Source organism: Camelus dromedarius, chromosome 1 (genome assembly GCF_036321535.1).
Source record: "Camelus dromedarius isolate mCamDro1 chromosome 1, mCamDro1.pat, whole genome shotgun sequence".
Taxonomy (NCBI): domain Eukaryota; kingdom Metazoa; phylum Chordata; class Mammalia; order Artiodactyla; family Camelidae; genus Camelus; species Camelus dromedarius.
In genome coordinates this window covers 94,672,901-94,692,202 of record NC_087436.1, presented here as the reverse complement: position 1 = coordinate 94,692,202, position 19,302 = coordinate 94,672,901, and the positions used below count along the sequence as shown (strand labels likewise).

Sequence of the window (19,302 nt, the reverse complement as noted above, 5' to 3'; positions counted from 1 at the left end):
GAGGGCAAATACAATTCTCCACATCCCTCAGATCCGATTCATTTCCTCCTTTGACTAACAAACCTTTCCTGGTAGAGTTCAGCTGTAATAAGTTAGTTGAGTCATCCTGTCTCTGTATGTACTGAGGGAGTGTTCCAGTGCCATTACGCAATTTATTATCTGCTGTTAGAACCTTAAACACTCCAGCTCATGTTGGGTGGGTTTAATTTACTTTATTTCACCTTTGGGGAGTCAAATTTAATTGCCTGTTTATAAGTTTGGAAAAGGTCAAAAAGTAGATACTGTAGTTCCACCATTGTGTATTTTCTAGAATTATGCCATCGAACTACACGTTTATATAATGGATTGATTCCTTGGGAAAAAAACCTCTTAAAAGCAGTTCTTGATTAGGCCAGTCTTAGTAGCAAATATTTGTAAAACAACATCATCAGTGTTATGTGTCAGTATCAGTGGTATCCCTGGAAGTACACAGAGTAAAATGGCAACTGTCAACCTTCCCATTCTTCTCTCCCCAATTCTCCGCCCTTTCCCCAGAGGTACCACGGTCAACAGTCTGGTATGAATACTTCCAGGTCTCTTTATATGCATTTATACCCTTATAAATACATATATCCATCTATAATTTTGGTGGGTTTTATGAGGTCCTATTATACATATTCTTTTTTTAAATTTTTTATTGATTTATAATCATTTTACAATGTTGTGTCAAATTCCAGTGTAGAGCACAATTTTTCAGTTATACGTGAACCTATTATACATATTCTGCAACTTGCTTCTCTGTAACATAAAAAGCTTTGGAGAACTTTCAATATATAAAGCTCTACTTCATTCTTTCTAATGGCTACATAATACTCCAAAACATGAACACATAATTTTAGCATTCCTTTAGTAGAGATAACTTAGGGCCTTTCCAATTTCTTTATTAACATAATGTTGCAACAAACATCTATGTGCCCATATTTTTGTAGGACTGAGTACAAATAATGAAATCTCCAGATCTAAGGGCATTCACAAAAAGCCTTTACCAATTTTAATTCTATCAATAGCACACAGTACATATTACTAATTGTATAGCATAGTAATTACATAAAATATTATTACTGTCACTAATACTACAATAATACATGGACACATTCAATTTAAAAAAATTTTTGCCATAATGTCAGGCCCCCAAAATATGTCTCACTACTTTATTTCCTAATTCTAATGAGGCTGCACATCTTTTCAAGTTTGTTGGCACTTATATTTCTTCTTTTTCAAACTCTTTTTGTCTCTTTAGTATCAATCCATTATCTCATAGTAAGATTGAGAACTTGTTATAGGTTATTTTCTTCCATTTCTTCTAGGTGGCTCCAAAGCCACATTAGTAAGAATCTATTTTGACAAATTTTTCTATTTAAATATTTATCTGTCAGACTATCAGCCAAAGAGTTAAGAAAATTGTAAACCACAGAAAAATAGATCTAAAATCCCAAGACACCAATTGGAAATAACATCCAATGATAACGTGAAATATTTTTCGGAGAGTATTTTCACTTTCTTTAATGTTTTAACTAACAAATTAATTTTTTCCAGGTACAAGCTGGAGGAACTGAAGGGTAGAAACAATAAACTCTGGATTTTCTTTTGACAATTTTACTTCAGCTCTTTTATCCTGGAGCTATTTTTTGTTGCTATAGATGTTAAAGACTAACATGAAGTAAAAAAAAAAAAAAAAAAAAAAAAAGTCTTCCAAGACATTAAAGATTAGGGGGGAAAGCATTTATATGTTTGTACGTGTGTATGAGAGTTCATTTTGGTTCCTCTTACGGAAGAAAATACTTCGTTTGGGATGTATCTTTTAAAGAAGCTATTGTCTCCTAAATTTCTTTTTTAAAAGAGGGTATTTTATAAATACCTAGGGGTAAAAAAAATTTCCCAAAATATAATAAAATGCCAACATAGGTTTCAAGATTATAAAAGTAATTTTCAAACAGGTTAGCTATTTTTCTAACACATTGCAATATAGTAAATATTTTTAAAGTATTTTTAACACAAAATGCTTGGGAGAATCAGCCATGCAGGCTTGAAGCAAATAATCCAGTCATATGCTAGATTAACCCACTATAGTTCTTGCATTAATTTGGAATGGAATTATCATTAGATGACTTTTACCTAAACCTGAATAAAAAACAAAAACCTGAAGATGATTAAAAATTAAAGGCCACTAAGCAACATGCTAAATAAATCTCTTAAGTCTCTAAGAGACAACACGTTAAAACAGGCAAGATAGTCTCTAAAAAATACTGGAAATAGGTAAAGCCCAAGGGAAAAGGTAATTCCCCAAAAGGGCTCTACAGAAATATTTTCAAAAGGTCACCTTAACTAAGTAATTAAGAAAATACAAATTAAAGTGTGAACTTTTACCTGAAAAAAAAAAACACACAAACAGGGTACCATGAAAAATTTTGCTAGTCCAACAGTTAACAGTTATGACCCTTCTGGAATGTAATTTGGCAATATGTATCAAAAACTATAAAAATGTTCTTATCAGTGTCCTTTAAAATACTCCAATAGAGGTGGGGGATGGGGGAGAAGGAGGGAAAGGGACAAATCTTCATTACAGAATTCCAAGTAATATTAGCAAATTTATCGCCCTCTAGGAGGTTAAGCTTAACCCTCCTGGACTCTGAATGTGGACTAGACTTAGTGACTCATTTCTAACAGACAGAATTCAGAAAGAGAAGGTAACTTTACAGTAGAGAAACCTAGCACACACTACCTTAACCAAAAGATCAAGGTAAACATCATTACTGATTTGATACCATGTACCTTTGGTATGATGGGATGAGAAGGGCACGTCACCCTATGGTATTCTTCCCCGAAACTGTAACACCAAGTCTAGTCATGAGAAAAATCATCAAACCCAAGTTGAGGCGAATTCTAAAAAACAGCTACCCAATACTCTTCAAAACTGTAAAAGACATTTAAAAACAAAAAAAAGGAAAGCCTACAAAACTATCACAGACCGGAGGAGACAAAGCCGACTAACACTACTTCCAGGTGATCCTAGGAAAGTACTTATAAATGATAAAAGAAACAGACTGTTATTGATATTTTATTTATCTTAAGTTACTAATACTGGGCAATGTACTAATAATTCCACAATCATTCATTGTTCTCCCAAAACTGTTTGGGATTGCCCTCCCTGTAATGCTACCAAGCAGCTTATAAATTAATTTTAATTTGATGCAAAGTACTATGTATTAGGCATTCCTGTCCTTCTGTGCAAGCATTCAAAATGTAACAAAATGTCAACTTATCCTCTACACATCTCAGATCCATTCCTACCTCCACCCACCCCAGGAAAAAGATAAGAAGAAAAAAGAAGAGCAGTCAGTTCTAAGAACCCAGAATTAGTATAACTTGCTTTTTCCCTTATTTTTCTCAAGGTTGGATTATAAAAATATGTACCCTTATTTAACCTCTCTACTCTTGCCAATCTCTAGTTTCCCCTCTTTTTCAATGTTAGTTCCCTGCTTCCAAGAGCAATATTACTAAGAAATTCATCTCCCTCATAAGAAATGAGTCATAAATCCAGTATGCTCAATGTGAAATTCCTGTGGTTAAGAGAAAAAAGTATATAGAATGACTATATGTGCAGAATTTAAACCTAGGGAGGAAGTATTCTACATTTAAATGATTATACTGATTCTGTTAAAGTGATCAGATATTTATCCTGTTTTCCTAATTTTCTCTACTGCATTGTACTTTTTAAATCAAATCACATATTTACATATGGTTATGTAAATCTGTACATATATGTAAACATTTCCATACACATGTAAACAAGATTCTATCCAAAATAAATACTAAATGTTGATGCCAAAACTCCCACACATTAATAACTTAAAGATAAATTTTTATCTATGAAGAGATGTTTGCAAATGGTTTAAAGCCTTAAGACTTTAGCATTTAGAAATGATTATATCATTGGTTGCCTCTGGAAATGGGGCCTAAGTAGCCAGGGACAGAACTAATAAGGACACTTTTCATTGTATACTGTTTTGTCTTCTGAACTGAATATTAACTTTTTAAAAGAATAACCTTACAGTAAGCTTCTTGTTATTCCAGTATTAGAATGATTAGCTCTAGTGACAAATAATTATATCTCAATTTTTCTCTTGAATTGAATATGCTAAATCATCTTAATCCTCTATCTGACCCTCTGTCATCACTGAATTTGCTGGGTAGGGTTATTATACAATAAAAGGGATTCTAAACTCTGTACAGAAATGTGTTACAAAATAAACTAAATCTCATTATCAATGAGAAATGACCAAGTATATGAACAGACCACACAATCAATACTTCTAAAGTCAGTCTTTGCTCTAAATCTGAGGTAATCATTCTGTGCAAAAATCAGTTTTCAATGTTTACCTTTCCCTTCCTCTACTCATCCTCTAGTGGAAGCTTAAAAATTAAGAGACTCAAAATGCTGAAACAACATAGTATACACCACAAACTATTAATATTGGTATAATGTTTTGGTAATGTTTTGTAAATTGAGTTTAAAATAAAGGCAAATGGGAATTCATTTTAAAAGTACACATAAAACAGAAGGAATATAAAGGAAGAAGATAAGAACTAAACTAGTTTTGTTTCAGGTGTTTTCCCAAGGCCCACTCAGAATCAAAGACATCTGGATACATACTATAGCTGGGAAATAGAGGGAAAAAAACAAAAACGTGGAGTGAGGAGAGGGATAAGAGGTAATTTTACAACCCAGTCAACAGGAAATCAACTCTTTCTTCTAGAATTTCTTGAACCACACATACAATCATAAAATTTATGTGTGTATATCTCAAACTTGAATCACAAATAAATGAGGAGCAGATCAATATTTTAATAAATAGTCCCTAGGAAAACCTGCTAGCAATTAAGAAGGAAAAAAATTCATCAGTAATTCTAGAAAAAAATTTAGGTAAATATTTATTTGACCCTAGTGGAAGAACTTCCTAAAGATACACACAATGAAAAATATCAACAAATCTACAACATAAATGTGTACATAAAAAAAAAATTCCAAATAAAATTAAAAGAGCAAAAGAACTGGGGAAAAAAACCACACTCTACTAATGTGATGAGCAAAGACATCTTAATAACACAGAGCATATGCAAATAGATTCTTAAATTGGAGACTGCATTTGAGATCACAAATGATAATAACTTTATGACAATATGAATCAGAAGTTAAAAAATGTTCATGCCCTTTGAATAATTCCACTTCTAAGGTTATATCAAAAAAAAAAAATCTGAAGCAGGGGAGGGTATAGCTCAGAAGTAGTGTGCGTGTTTAGTATGCATGAGGTCTTGGGTTGAATCCCCAGTACCTTCACTTAAACAAACAAACAAACAAACCTAATTACCCCCCCAAAACAAACAAAAAATCTGAAATACAAGGATTTCTGTACAAAGATGGTTATCACAGCTTTATAATAGTGAAAAATTGGAACAATCTAAATGTCTGGCTAAAAGGGAATATTTAAGCTATGATACATATTATGAACTATTATGCAGCCAAATGTTTCATTTTCTTTCATAATAACATGGAGAAATGAGCAGAACACAATATTAAAGTACATTAAATAGGATATAAAAATAAGCAAAGCACAAAGCATAAAAAAAGGCACTCAAAAAAATTGAAAAAAAAGTATCAAAACTTTTAACACTGAGTATCTGTGGATGACAAGATTTTACTTTTCACTTTGTATGTATTTTACCTTTCAACAACATACAATGATCATATATTACTTTATAAATCAGGAAAAATTGTTGGATGCAATAAAACTAAGGAAAACTAATTCATATTTTTCAACAAATAAATGGTAAAAAGTAAATAAATAAAACCTTAAGAGATGGTAGGGATATGGTTACAGTTTTAGAAATTTAAGATGTATCAATAAAATTCCACATATAGACCTTGTTTGAATTCTGATTCAAACAAACCCAGTAAAAGGACAATTATAAAATAATCAGGAACTCTGAACACAGAGTGGATTAAATGACATTTATGACTAATTTTTCTTAACATAACTACAACGTCAATTGTCATATCTAAAAAGAGTCCTTATCTCTGAGAGATCCCACTATTTCCAGTTAAAGAGATATTATGCCTGGGATCTAGTTGAAAATAATCCTGCAAAGGGGGAGATAAAGACAAAAAAAACAGCCATGAGGTGAACGACTGTTGAAGCCAGTTGATGGATACGCAGGGATTCATTATACCATTCTACCTTTTAGCACTAAAAATTTCAAATATATCTAAATTTAAAAAAAATACATTTTCATAGAAACACAAAACAAAAACTGCTCTGCTTCCTCCCCATGCAAACATAGGGCTCTCCTTGAGGAAGCAGGGATAACCAAGCCTGATTCAAGGTCAGAGGATGAAAACTCTTTCTACTGTAATTTGAAGAACGTGATTTATAATAAAATCATCTTTTCAAATAGCCAAATCTTAACAGTAATCAAGAACCATATCAAAATTCTTTCCATTTAAAAAATAAAAACCCACACCAAGAACAAAATATAAATTAACAATTTAGATAGAAAGCATGCAATTTGTTTTTACAAGACAGAAAATAGAGGTTGGTCAATGAAATGGAAAACTCAGAAAAAGCATTCTATGCATTTTTAATCTAAAAAGCATCAATGTTACTGGTTAAAGCTCCAAAGTTATAAAACCAAAAAAGTGAAACATATGCTAGAAACTGCTAGAACTGTCCCCAAGACATTCAGGGAGACTACACTTGTTTGCTCTCTACTCTATTTTTAATCTTATTCCCAATTATGTCACAGAGGTAATTACTCACCTCTAAAAATAATTTTTTTCTAGAAATAGCTTTCTGATCCCGAGTTTTTACCCAGTAGCCAATCAGAAAGCTGATCAACCAAATGAGCAGAGCTATCCCAAAACTCTAACTACCTTTCATATTAAACAGGGAGAACATATTTGTCTGTCAACTTCCATAATACTATCATTATTATACAGTATACTGATATGCTATATTTAGTAGTTGGGATTACTTTTACCAGATGACCCAACATCTTAATGTAATAAGGTGTTCAGATTTACTCATATACAATACATCATTTTGTAATGTATTCATTTGCTTTATTCCTTTATCAGAAATGGATCTCAAACATAGCTATACTTGGTAATAGTTTATACTTGCTTATAGCTTTACTAAATACTTTTATATCTTAACAACAGCCCTCTGACAAAGTCAAAGCAGGAAAATTAGCCCTTTTTTAAAATGAGGAAAGTAGGTTCAGATAAGCTAATAATTTAACCATGATTACACATCCATACAGTATGAGACAGACCTTGGACAGGAAATCACAACGTCAATTCCTGACCAGGACTCATTCCACATGTCAGATATGACCAATCATGCTAGTTATATTTGTTTCACTATTATAAAGACAACTTTAGAGCAGTACAGAAATTAGATAATCATCAACTGACTTCCTAATACTTCTTACTGATGACATACATTTGCATCTCTGATTCTCTGATGGGAAGTGGACAAGGAAAGGATGCAAACTCAAGTTCAAATCAATCAATCATTATTTGTTAAAAACTGTGCTAAAGCTATGCCTGGGAGAAGTTAAAGTTATTTTTTAAATTTAAATGTTGAAATAAACCCCACTATACACCCTAAATACCACAATTCTCTGTGCTTAGGAATTAAGACTTCCTGAACTCTATCACGACAGATTTTTAAAATTCAAATTAATAGTCAAGCAATTATAGTCACAAATTCCTTATCGTACTCCCTATATTGATCCAATAGGGTGACCCTATATTGTTTGTAAACAAAGAATGCTGCCAGTCATTCCAGTTCTACAAGGATCAAGTCATCAGCCCCTGCAGCTGCTGACCTTTAACTCCACCCTGAAAGAATTTAGGATGAAGCATTCTGTTTTGGATATATGATCCCCTAGATAGTTAAAATGCATTTCTAACGAAGAATTCCAATGACCCTATATTCTTGCATCTTGCCATACACAGAAAAGCACTATAGAGATATATGGTCCTTGTGACTAGTAATAACCTTTCACTTCACTATACATATAAATACCAGCACCTCCCTTACTTTGGAGCAGTTCTCTGAGCTATCTGAGAGACTGTCTCTTGTGCTACAGTCCTCAGTAAGACACTGAATAAACTCAACTCACAGCTCTCAAGTTATGCATTTTTTCTCAAGTTGACAGTTCCATCTAAATGAGCTATTTATAAGAGAAAATATAATAAAAACCACCTCTGAAAATCTTATAAAACATTTTTACAGGATAACAGAAAGCTTAAAGATACTCTTTCAGAGTGCAGACTATTCAAAAGGAAGTGACTAGAGCAGGCTAGACAGAATGACAACCAAATGTTTGTTTTTCACAGAGTGGAATGGGAAAGTGTAGAAGAAACAAGGTCAGCATAAGCAGGAGGCCCGTGCAAGATATCACTGCACAGATAAGGTAGAGATGAGACAATGCCTAGTCCTCATTTATCCACAGTCAACAAATTACAATTTCGCAGTGGTACTGTTACAACTTTGGGGATGCAACCGTTCTCACCCCCGCATTTAAAGAGGAAAGAACTGAGGCCCGGAGAGCTTCAGTAACTTACCCAAAGTCACGCAATGGAGGTGACTTCTCTCCCTTCTCTCAAACCCATGTCTTCTCTCACTTCTCTTTCTGGAAAGGATGTATCTAACAAGTCCCCAGGGGACTAGGTAATTGGCAGAAGAGTTCAGAGGAGGATACAGAAGAAATAAAAGGCAGGCCCTACCTCCAAGAGATTGCAATCAAGTTAATTATTATACTTCATTCATATAATAATAGTATAATTATATACCAGTATTTCATTAACAGCCAAAATAAATGTCACAAATCACTTCTGTGATAATCTCTCTGGAGAAACCTCAAGAGAACAACTACTTGGCTAACTTAACTTACTTCTATCCCATTTTTATTAAAAGCTGAACTCTTCAAGGTTATCAAGAATTTCTTTACCTATTTTTTCCTTTTTTCAGTTTTATTATGTAGAATTATTACAGTTCAACTGCACATACACATTATATTGCATGTAAATGCATATATACATTATACTGCAATTTTTTTAATTTTCATATATGCACTAATTATTGTTTCTAAGAACAGATTAGATCTCTAGCTTTTTAAACTTACATAATTATCAAAGGAATAAAGCCAACTACAAAATAAGAATTTTTATTAAAAGCTGAACTCTTCAAGGTTATCAAGAATCTCCTTATCTCTCAATTCCTCCAAGTCTCTGCAGCACAGGACTCTGTTAAAGGTCCACCCTGGGGCTGTGACCACTTTTCTGGAAATTCTCAGTTAATGGGACCCTAGTTTCCTACATCTTAAACAGTACCTTCTTTCTCCTCAGCCACCCTTTTTCCTTACCTATATTTGACTGTATAAGGAATCACCTTAGGCAACATTTGCTAAAAATAGCACAGGATAGCAGAAAGAATATATCTTAGATAAATAACTTAAGTTATGGCACTACTGAGAAATGGTAAATTACCCTCTCTGTGACTTCAGTTTCTCTATCTATAAAGTAAGAGAGATAGCTATTCATTTTAAAGGGTTGTCCAAGGATCAAGTGAGAATTTGTAAGAGTGCTTTGTAAACTGTAAAAGGCTCTGGGCCAATTCAACTATAAGCCCTTATTTTTGAAATGTATCATCAATCCTCAGCACAAGTTCTCTGTATAGCTTTGGCGTGTTGTATTCCCCTGGAGCTCAGCTATCACTCTTCTGTATAAAAGGGAAAGGAAAGAAAAAAAGTCTTCTGTTCTGAATCTTGGCTCCTCACCTATGAATTTCCTGTCCTTCCCTAGTTGTTACTCTTATACAATCTCAAAGATTCTCTCAAGGTCCAGGGGTAAAATTTATTGTAAATGGTCAAACAAAGGAAAACTTTCCAATTGAATCATCTTTGTTTATATTCAATTATCTTAACCAAAAGTTTCATATTCTCCATATGTTTTCTGAAATTTCTACTGGAGTACTACTTAGTCACATTCTGAATAAAAGAGTTTAAACTCAGGGGAAAAGGCTGTTTTTCATAAGTTATAAACAGAAAAATTCTACAGAAGATGATATAAAAATTCCACATTCTGTGATCACAAATCATAACGGATATGTTATTTACAAATGTTAAGAAACTGGTTTTCCAAATGTATGTATGTATATGCATGGCTGGGACATTGTGCTGTACACCAGAAATTGACACACTGTAACTGACAGTACTTCAATAAAAAAAAAAAAAGAAAAAAAAGAAACCAGTTTTCAACAGCTGTATTTCAAAATACTTGTATGTTCTGAACTGTGAGGTACATCACAAGTAATGTTACAAGTGTGTGATTGATTTACATCATTCAAATAAAGTAAAGCGGAATCAAGACTTTTTCGTACTATCACTCTCATTCACTTCCTTGCCAATATGATTTTTTTTAGCAGAAAAGAGTTACAGCTACTGCTCTCCCAACTCATGTAACTCGCAGCTTCTCTCAACCATGTTACAGCCTAGATGACATATCTGCACAAAGATGCATGTAAATGTCATTCATGACGACAGGGAAAATGTTTAGAACCACTGTGATAAAGAAAGTAATGTTATTTTAAAAAATGAAAGTTGAATGAGCACCACAGATTTAAAAAAAAAAGTCTTCAAAAATTTTAAGCAAGTTAGTTTCTTCTAGATTATCTTTGCTAAGAGTAACGAAGCAACAAAATACACATTATGTAAAAACAAAATAGCCTTTTAAAAAAAATAAAGTATAAAACAAGATAGCAACGAGAACACTGTCCTGTAAGTCTGGTGCATTTACCAAGAAGATGCTTACTGTATCCCTAATTTGATTTGAAGCATCTTTATTAGCTGTTAAAATTTGAAAGCGCTGCATCTGTAATACTTTTCAATGAGAGCAGTCAAGCAAAAACCAGTTATATTCTGTGTTTTCACAAAGCTGAGACACATCTGTGCTTTGACCTAAATTTAAAAAAGGAAATGAAAATTCAATATGAAAATAAGCAACAAGAAGGTAACTTTCTTCAAAACATGAACACTGAAATTTTAAATGTTATAAACAAAATATAAGCCCTACTATGCACCTAAAAATTAGTTTTAATTCAGAAAAATATACATTTTTCCAAGGAGTTGAACTTTTTGAGTTTAAAGGCAATACATATTTATAATTTTAAAATTCAATCAGAAAGGTTAAGGAAACAAACCCGCAAAAGTAAAAGATGCTCTCCTCTCCTCAGAGACAATCTCTATTAAAAATTTTCATGTAAATTTTCTAGGACTGGAACTATAGGTATGCTGTATATACTAGCTCAACTATGATTAAAATCACCATATTTTCAGGAGGTAGGATATAGCTCAGTGGTAGGGTGCAGCTCAGTGGTAGGGTGCAGCTCAGTGGTAGGGTGCGTGCCCAGCACGCACAAGGTCCTGGGTTCAGTCCCCAGTACTTCCATTAAAAATAAATAAATAAAAACCTTATTACTTCCCCTCCAAAAACATAAAAATAATTTTTTAAAAATCACCATATTTCAAATCACTAAAATGTCGTAATTATAATTTTTTAAATAATTAGAATGGTTGCTCTAACTATTCAGACCTTGGGTTAACTATTTAAAGCCATGGTTCACCATAATATTATTTATAATGGTGTAAACTACATTCATGCCCAACATTAAATGAAAAGTTCAAGTAAATCAGTTTTTCAAAATATCTTACAAAATTCAGCCAGTTAAAATCAATTTAGAAAGTCTCTAAGGCCATGGTAAAAAGCTCACTATGTTAAAAACCCACCCCACCTCCCACAAAAGGATACAAGCTGATGTAAGCATTACATCTCATTTGCATCAAAGATGAATTTAAAAAGTAAAAGATTGGAAGGAAATATATGTACAGAGATGACTTCTGAATGAGGAATACAGCTTTTGTAGTTGGTTTTATATATCACTATCTTTTGCAGCTTTTCAATAACAACCATGTTGTGTATAAAAAAAAAAGGAGGAACTATTAGAAAGGCATATCCAATTTAGGTTTAAACAGAATAAAACAATTCATGAAAGCAGTCTTATTAACATATTCTGACAGCTGAAAAAACAAGTAAGTTTACTTACTGTAACTTCCATGATTCTGTAAAACAAAAAAGACAAGTCGACACTCTGTAACATAAAGCACACGAACTTTGGGTCAAGGAAAAACTGGGTTTGAATCCTAACAGTCCCAGTAGCTTTACCTTAGGCAACTTATCTAAGCAGACCTGTTTCCTCCAGTGTAAGTTAGGGGTAACAATATCTGACTTGGAGGGTTGATGTAGCTAAACACAAAGTATATAAAGGAAGTCAAGGGACTGGCATATATACTCCAAAATAGTAAATGCCATTATTGCTGATATTCAGGCAGGTAACTAAATTTCAGACTCAAATAAATCTTCAGTCCTCTTTTAAAATGTTTTTGAACATACAGACCAATGGAACAGAATAGAGAGCCCAGAAATGAACCCACAAACTTTTGGTCAACTCATCTTTGACAAAGGAGGCAAGAATATACAATGGAATAAAGACAGTCTCTTCAGCAAATGGTGTTGGGAAAACTGGACAGCAGCATGTAAAACAATGAAGCTAGAACACTCCCTTACACCATATACAAAAATCAACTCAAAATGGATCAAAGACTTAAACATAAGACAAGATACAATAAACCTCCCAGAGGAAAACATAGGCAAAACATTATCTGACATACATCTCAAAAATTTTCTCCTAGTAGAAATAAAAGCAAAAATAAACAAATGGGACCTAATGAAACTTACAAGCTTCTGCACAGCAAAGGAAACCATACGTAAAACAAAAAGACAACCTACGGAATGGGAGAAAATTTTTGCAAATGAAACTGACAAAGGCTTGATCTCCAGAATATATAAGCAGCTCATATGACTCAATAAGAAAAAAATAAACAACCCAATCCAAAAATGGGCAGAAGACCTAACAAGCAATTCTCCAAGGAAGACATACAAATGATCAAAAGGCACATGAAAAAATGCTCAATATCACTAATTATCAGAGAAATGCAAATCAAAACTACAATGAGGTATCACCTCACACCAGTCAGAATGGCCGTCATTCAAAAATCCACAAATGACAAATGCTGGAGAGGCTGTGGAGAAAGGGGAACCCTCCTACACTGCTGGTGGGAATGCAGTTTGGTGCAGCCACTGTGGAAAACAGTGTGGAGATTCCTCAAAAGACTAGGAATAGACTTACCGTATGACCCAGGAATCCCACTCCTGGGCTTATATCCAGAAGGAACCCTACTTCAGGATGACACCTGCACCCCAATGTTCATAGCAGCACTATTTACAATAGCCAAAACATGGAAACAGCCTAAATGTCCATCAACAGGTGACTGGATAAAGAAAATGTGGTATATTTATACAATGGAATACTACTCAGCCATAAAAACCAACAACATAACGCCATTTGCAGCAACATGGATGCTCCTGGAGAATGTCATTCTAAGTGAAGTAAGCTAGAAGGAGAAAGAAAAATACCATATGAGATCGCTCATATGTGGAATCTAAAAAATAAAAACAAAAACAAGCAAACAAACAAACAAAAACAAAGTGTAAATACAGGACAGAAATAGACTCATAGACATAGAATACAGACTTGTGGTTGCCAGGGGGGCGGAGGGTGGGAAGGGATAGACTGGGATTTCAAAATTGTAGAATAGATAAACAAGATTATACTGTATAGCACAGGGAATCACAGAGGAAAAAATGTGATAATGAGTGTGTATATGTCCATGTATGACTGAAAAATTGTGCTGAACACTAGAATTTGACACAACATTGTAAAATGATTATAAATCAATAAAAAATGTTTTAAAATAAATAAGTAAATAAAATGGTTTTGAAGTGCCCAAACTGTTCTTAAACTAACTGCAGGATCTACTGACATGTGCTCAACTACAGAAACAACCATTCAGATGGTTACTACTTGCTGTGTGGGCCAAATCATGAATATGCACATAAATACAAACCAAAAAAACACCTTTACTTATAAGCCTGTAGTAGTACTTGCATAAGAAGTTTTACAATCTTAAAAAATCCCAATATAAGCCACAATGTAACAGTCAGGAGTGCTTACTTTTCTGCAAAAATCTTTACAACCCATATACTAATATGTCACTATTAATTATCACTAATTCACAATTTAGTGTCTTTTATTGAAGTTTTTGTCCTAAGTTATATTAAATTATACAGAAAAAGATTAGTACAAATATTTCCTTTTGCAATGTAGTGTTTTTTTTTACAGATACAGTTAAAGTTGAGACTTTTCTCCATTTTATTCTATGAACAAGCCTGATTGCTTAATTGGTTCTTCCTGACCTTATGGGCCTCCCAATCAAATAGGCCAGACAGCCACAGACAATTAAATATGGAAGGTGAAGTGATGGGAGCCACAGACGGCTATTTACAGAAGCCTGAGGTGGGGTAGAGCTCTGGTAAGTGATGTGTGACCTGAGCTTTAACAGATATACACAGTTAGCCAGGCTTCAAGACTAGGAAGAGAGTAAAGACAAGCAGTATTTCTCTGTATTAAGTCATCTCTCCACCTCAAATCAATGCATCAATCAAATGCAACATTTTTTTAAATTCATTTGGAAATCGGTCTTGCAGTGAGAAATCTATTCAGTTTAAGATGATTCAATGACAGTCCAAACAGTAAAACACTGAAATCAATGGAGAAAATGTAGGACGAATTCAAATGACTATACAAGCAGGCAGAAACTGATGGGAATTTGGTGTGTGGAATGCAAGGTAATATATAGGCAGGAGAAAATACTCCAAATTTACTTTAAACCTGGTAGGCTCCGAAAACTCAAAACAACAAAGCAAGAAGCTTAGGAGTCTGCAGAATGTTTCTTGAAGTCATCTACCAATTGTGCAACTTCAGGCAAAAAGACCAACAAAACAATTCATTAAGTATAGGACTGGAAATGGGACTGAAAACACTGTTTTGCCCTTAAAAACATGGCCTATCATAATCAAAGTGCTGTATACAGTTCTAAATACTGTAGTTCAGAAGCAGTAGGGTACAGTGATTAAGAAAATAGACAACTTTCTGCTACTTACTATGTCTCTGTTTCTTCACTTGTAAAATCAGAGTAGGAATGCCTACATCAGAGTTGCTCTACAGTTAAATGAAAAACATGTAAGTTTTTAGCATAATACTTGACTCATAGAGTGTTCTCCAAAATGAAAGCTATCATTACTACTATAAAGCAAGAAGTAATCTCCTAGAGAAAAGCCATTAAAATATTAACATATTCTCAAACTTTGATGTGTATTCAAATCACCTGAAGGGCTGGTTAAACATGCAGATACCTGGGACCTATTCCTTCCAGGGATTAATTTTATACATCTAAAGTAGAATGTGGTCTCTGGCACAAACATCAAAAACTACTGAAGTAAGAGAATCAAGATATAGCCCTATAAAAAGAAGCTGAAAACGAGGGTTCTCCCATTGAAAAAACAGGTCTAAAAGACAGTATGTTCAAGAGTAATACAGATGTGTTCAAGTTTACTCATTCAACCAACATTCACCTACTATGCAGTGGAAAGGACAGACAAGGTCCCCATTTTCCCAGAGTTTAATTCCTAGTATAGGAGACAGAATATAAAAAATAAGGACATTCCAGATAGTGATGTAATTTTTTAAAAATGAGAGAAAATGGTGAGATAATTGGGAGGGCAAGCTCCTTCTGAACTTAAACCTGAATGACATGATGGAATCAGTCACAGGAAGATATGGGAGAATACTGAAGCCACAGGGTACAAGTGCAAATGCCCTGAGGCAGGAGTAAGTTTGGCAAGTTCCTGGGGCAATGCTAGTGGAGACTGAAATACAAAAAGAAACTGACGTGGCCAGGTTCTGGGGTACTGATCTAGGCATTCAGATACAAGGTGAGATAAGAGAGGAAAGCAGTGTCAAATTTTGTAGTGCCTGGCAAACCTCCATAGAGTTTTGAATTGTATTCCGAATGTGATGAGAGGCTTTCAACAAAGGGGTGACATAATCTGATTTACACTTTAAAGGATCTCTCAGGCTGTGGTAAGGGGAAGGTGCCATAAAAAGTCAAGAGTGGAAGCAGGGAGACCAGAAGGTTACTGTACTAGGCTAGGTGAGAGATGCTGATAGTTGGCAAAGGTGGTGGCAGTAGGGACAGGAAGTAGACAAATCTAGAACATATACTGAACACTGTAATTTAAGGCAAATCAAAGAATAAGTACTAAGTCACATTAGTAGTAAGCATCTGGGACTAATTACCTAAAAGACACAGAATGAAAATAGAAATTTAAAGGTTTTCAGTAAGTTTATAACTAATGGAACCAAAGGGGTTCCATATTTAGGATACTTCATAGTGTGTACTAATTATCCTTTGAAGTTGAAGTGAAGGGATATTTCTTTCTCTTTTGGCACCACTGATAAAGCACTGGACTAAAGCACTGGACACACATCCAAGACTTAATGTTAAAGCATATTAAGTGTAATTTGTAAAGTAAAATCTTTCAGGATCTTACTGCCGGAGGCCTGGATAGCTGGTCAGCATTTAGAGCACACAGTAACAACGGGCAGAACTAAACCGTTACCTGAGTCAAATTACTAAATTAGCAAAATCTTTTTACACTTCTATATTGTCAACTCAGGCTATTCTGTGCCTGCTTTCCCAAGAGTTAAGCAAATATTTACTCTGTCACACATGCATACTCATTTCTTAAGTTTTACAGTATCATCAAGAGATTTAGAAGAAATCTTTTAAAACCACGATTTTAATCACTATCGTGTGGCAAACATACAGTGAATATTCCCTAAAAGCTAAGGTTCGTAAGTCCCTACCTGCAAAAATTTTAATTTTATTACTCAAAAAAGTACTACTATGTGAAAGAGCAGGCTACAGAAAAGCATATACAGTATGAACTATTTATGTATAAAATACATAAATGCAGAAAAGAAGTCTGGAAGAATATAAGCCACTGCTAACATTTTGGTGATCCCTGGATGGGAGCAATACTGATGACTTATTTTCTTTTTTTGCTTATCTGCTTTAATCAACATTCTATCCAATTATCACAAATTATTTCATATAAGCAAAAACATTCAGTTGTAGGTTAACACAAAAGGTAAAAAAAGAATTTTAAGAAAACAAATTCATTTGTCTAAATCAGGATTCCAACTGTGGTATTAAGAAAAAAGTTTTCAACTGCACACACAGAAAAAATAAATTTGTTAAAAAGAGGTCCACATTATACCACACAAGGGCAAATCCTTGTAGGGAGTAATCTAAATTCCTGAGAACTCTTCCTGGATTTGATGAGGGGCAATCAATTAGCACATAGTTCTATTTTTCTTTCTTGAAGTTTACCAAAGAAACACCTCAATTAATGAGTTCTCTGGGGGAAAAAAATGTTCTTTTTAAAAACTAAGTTAGGACAACAGAGAGATAACGGTCTTCCGGCCTCCATCCTACTGCTGAGGGGCGCGGAGGGTGGCAGGGCTCAAAGCAGCATACACCAGAAGAATCTGCGTGGCCGGTCACCCTAAGTGGAAGGGGACACAAGCTTGCTGCAAGCTCCACAGACTGGGCAGCGAGAACGCCTCCTAAGGGCCTCCAGACTGTAACACCTGAAAGGTCTTACGCCGTCCAAGTTACTGTATGTAGAGCTGCCAGCCGTTTTTGACATTAACACAGACTGGAAAGTCTCAACAAACACAGGTATTACGTGCATGAAGCTCATCCGACTCTATGCAAAGCCAAGACATTTTCTTAAGGCCACGTCTTCGATTTTGCAAACTAGGACAAGTGAAAACATCCTATTGACTCTCTACAGCTAACAAACATCATCCCGGGTAAAATCCTAACAAACACAGAAACAGGCACTTTGGAAAACTGGCTTTAAACGGCAACTTCAGGTACTCCAGTAACCGGTTTATCGCACTTTATCTGTTCCAATAAAGGGTGCGACCTCTTTACGGTCAGCTCTGGTTCTACTTACTGAACAAATAGAAAAAGGGAATCCTTTAAATTCGCAACACAATAAGGGCCAAAAGCTCCCGCTTTCTGGATGGCAGCTTTCCTGTCTCATCAATCACAACAAAGGACGCATCCTAGTGACTTCATCAAGCCCGGCAAGAGCCGAGGAACTGAGGTAAATGATACAGTGTGGATTTCAAGGTTTGTGGCTTTTTCCTGTCAGCTAGGACTCTGTCTCGCTCTTTTTTACTCCATTATACGCCTCCACCCGAGTTGACTGCTTGCCCTAAAAATAAAACCAACCGTGGCTACCGGCCACTTTCCTGCCAAGCCCCGACTCTGGTTTCCTGCAAAGAAAGCCAAATTTCAGGCTCTCCGTCTTGCTCTTCGCCGGGGGCCGCCGGCTCGGCAGCGGCGGGCTTCTCCGGGTGCAGAGTGGCCGGCCGGGCCGGGAAACCACCGAGTCCGAGAAGCAGCCCGCTCTGCCGCAGCCCCCGGGAGCCTGAGGACACCCCAGGAACAACCGGGGTGAGGGGAGGGTGTGCCGGCAAACGGCGGTGGGAGAGGGGGGAGACACTCACCCGCCCAGACAACAACCGACGGGGCGGGGAGGATGGGGGCCGGGACCAAGGCTCGGCAGAAAGACCGCCTGGGGCTTCCGGAACGCTGCGGCTGCTCGGGACGCCGCTGCCGCCGCTGCTTCTGGCCGCCGGCTTCCTCCCCTCCTCTGTTTTGATTCGACTGACCACGTCACTTTCAGCCACGAGACCCGGATCTGCCGGCTCCCGCGGGCGGCGGCGCAACAGATTGCAGCGGCTCGCGACCCCAGCTGCCCGCCAGCCGAGCATGCGCGAGCCGCGCGCCTGCCCAGTGGGTCTGGGGAGGCGGGGCGGGCGCGAGCGTCACGCTAACCGTGGGGGCGCGGGACGCGGGGGTTGCAGTTCCGGTTGGGAGGGGCGGGGCCCAGCGCTGTGAAGCCGAGAGGGTAAGGCCCCGCGTCTGTTGAAGTGTACGGCGTAGCCTCTGTTTCGTCAGTGGTGGACAGTGTCCTCTGTTGTGTGTGTCTCTTTGCTTAAGCTGATGGCTTTCCTCGAGTGGCGTCTTTAGAATAACGAGGGGAGCGGTAGAAGCAGGCGCAAGTTGAGACATGTAGAGATTGTTTTGGCTCACTCAGGCGCA

At 35.9% G+C, this 19,302-nt stretch overlaps 1 protein-coding gene and 1 long non-coding RNA gene across 3 annotated transcripts in view; one reads left to right on the top strand and one right to left on the bottom strand.

The window, feature by feature from the left end:
- SMIM14 (small integral membrane protein 14) overlaps positions 1–18,998 on the bottom strand; it is a 55,002-nt gene extending 36,004 nt beyond the window's left edge. The window contains exon 1 of one of the 2 annotated variants that reach the window (XM_064487342.1): positions 18,705–18,998. In XM_064487342.1, coding sequence (XP_064343412.1) covers positions 18,705–18,971 — 267 coding nt within the window. In that variant the 5' untranslated portion in view covers positions 18,972–18,998. The remainder of the gene's footprint in view (positions 1–18,704) is intronic. The other variant, XM_010980379.3, reaches the window with a different exon arrangement.
- Positions 18,999–19,045: 47 nt separating this feature from the next.
- LOC105089335 (uncharacterized) overlaps positions 19,046–19,302 on the top strand; it is a 29,287-nt gene continuing 29,030 nt past the window's right edge. The window contains exon 1 of the long non-coding RNA XR_010381588.1: positions 19,046–19,108. This is a non-coding gene — a long non-coding RNA (uncharacterized LOC105089335). The remainder of the gene's footprint in view (positions 19,109–19,302) is intronic.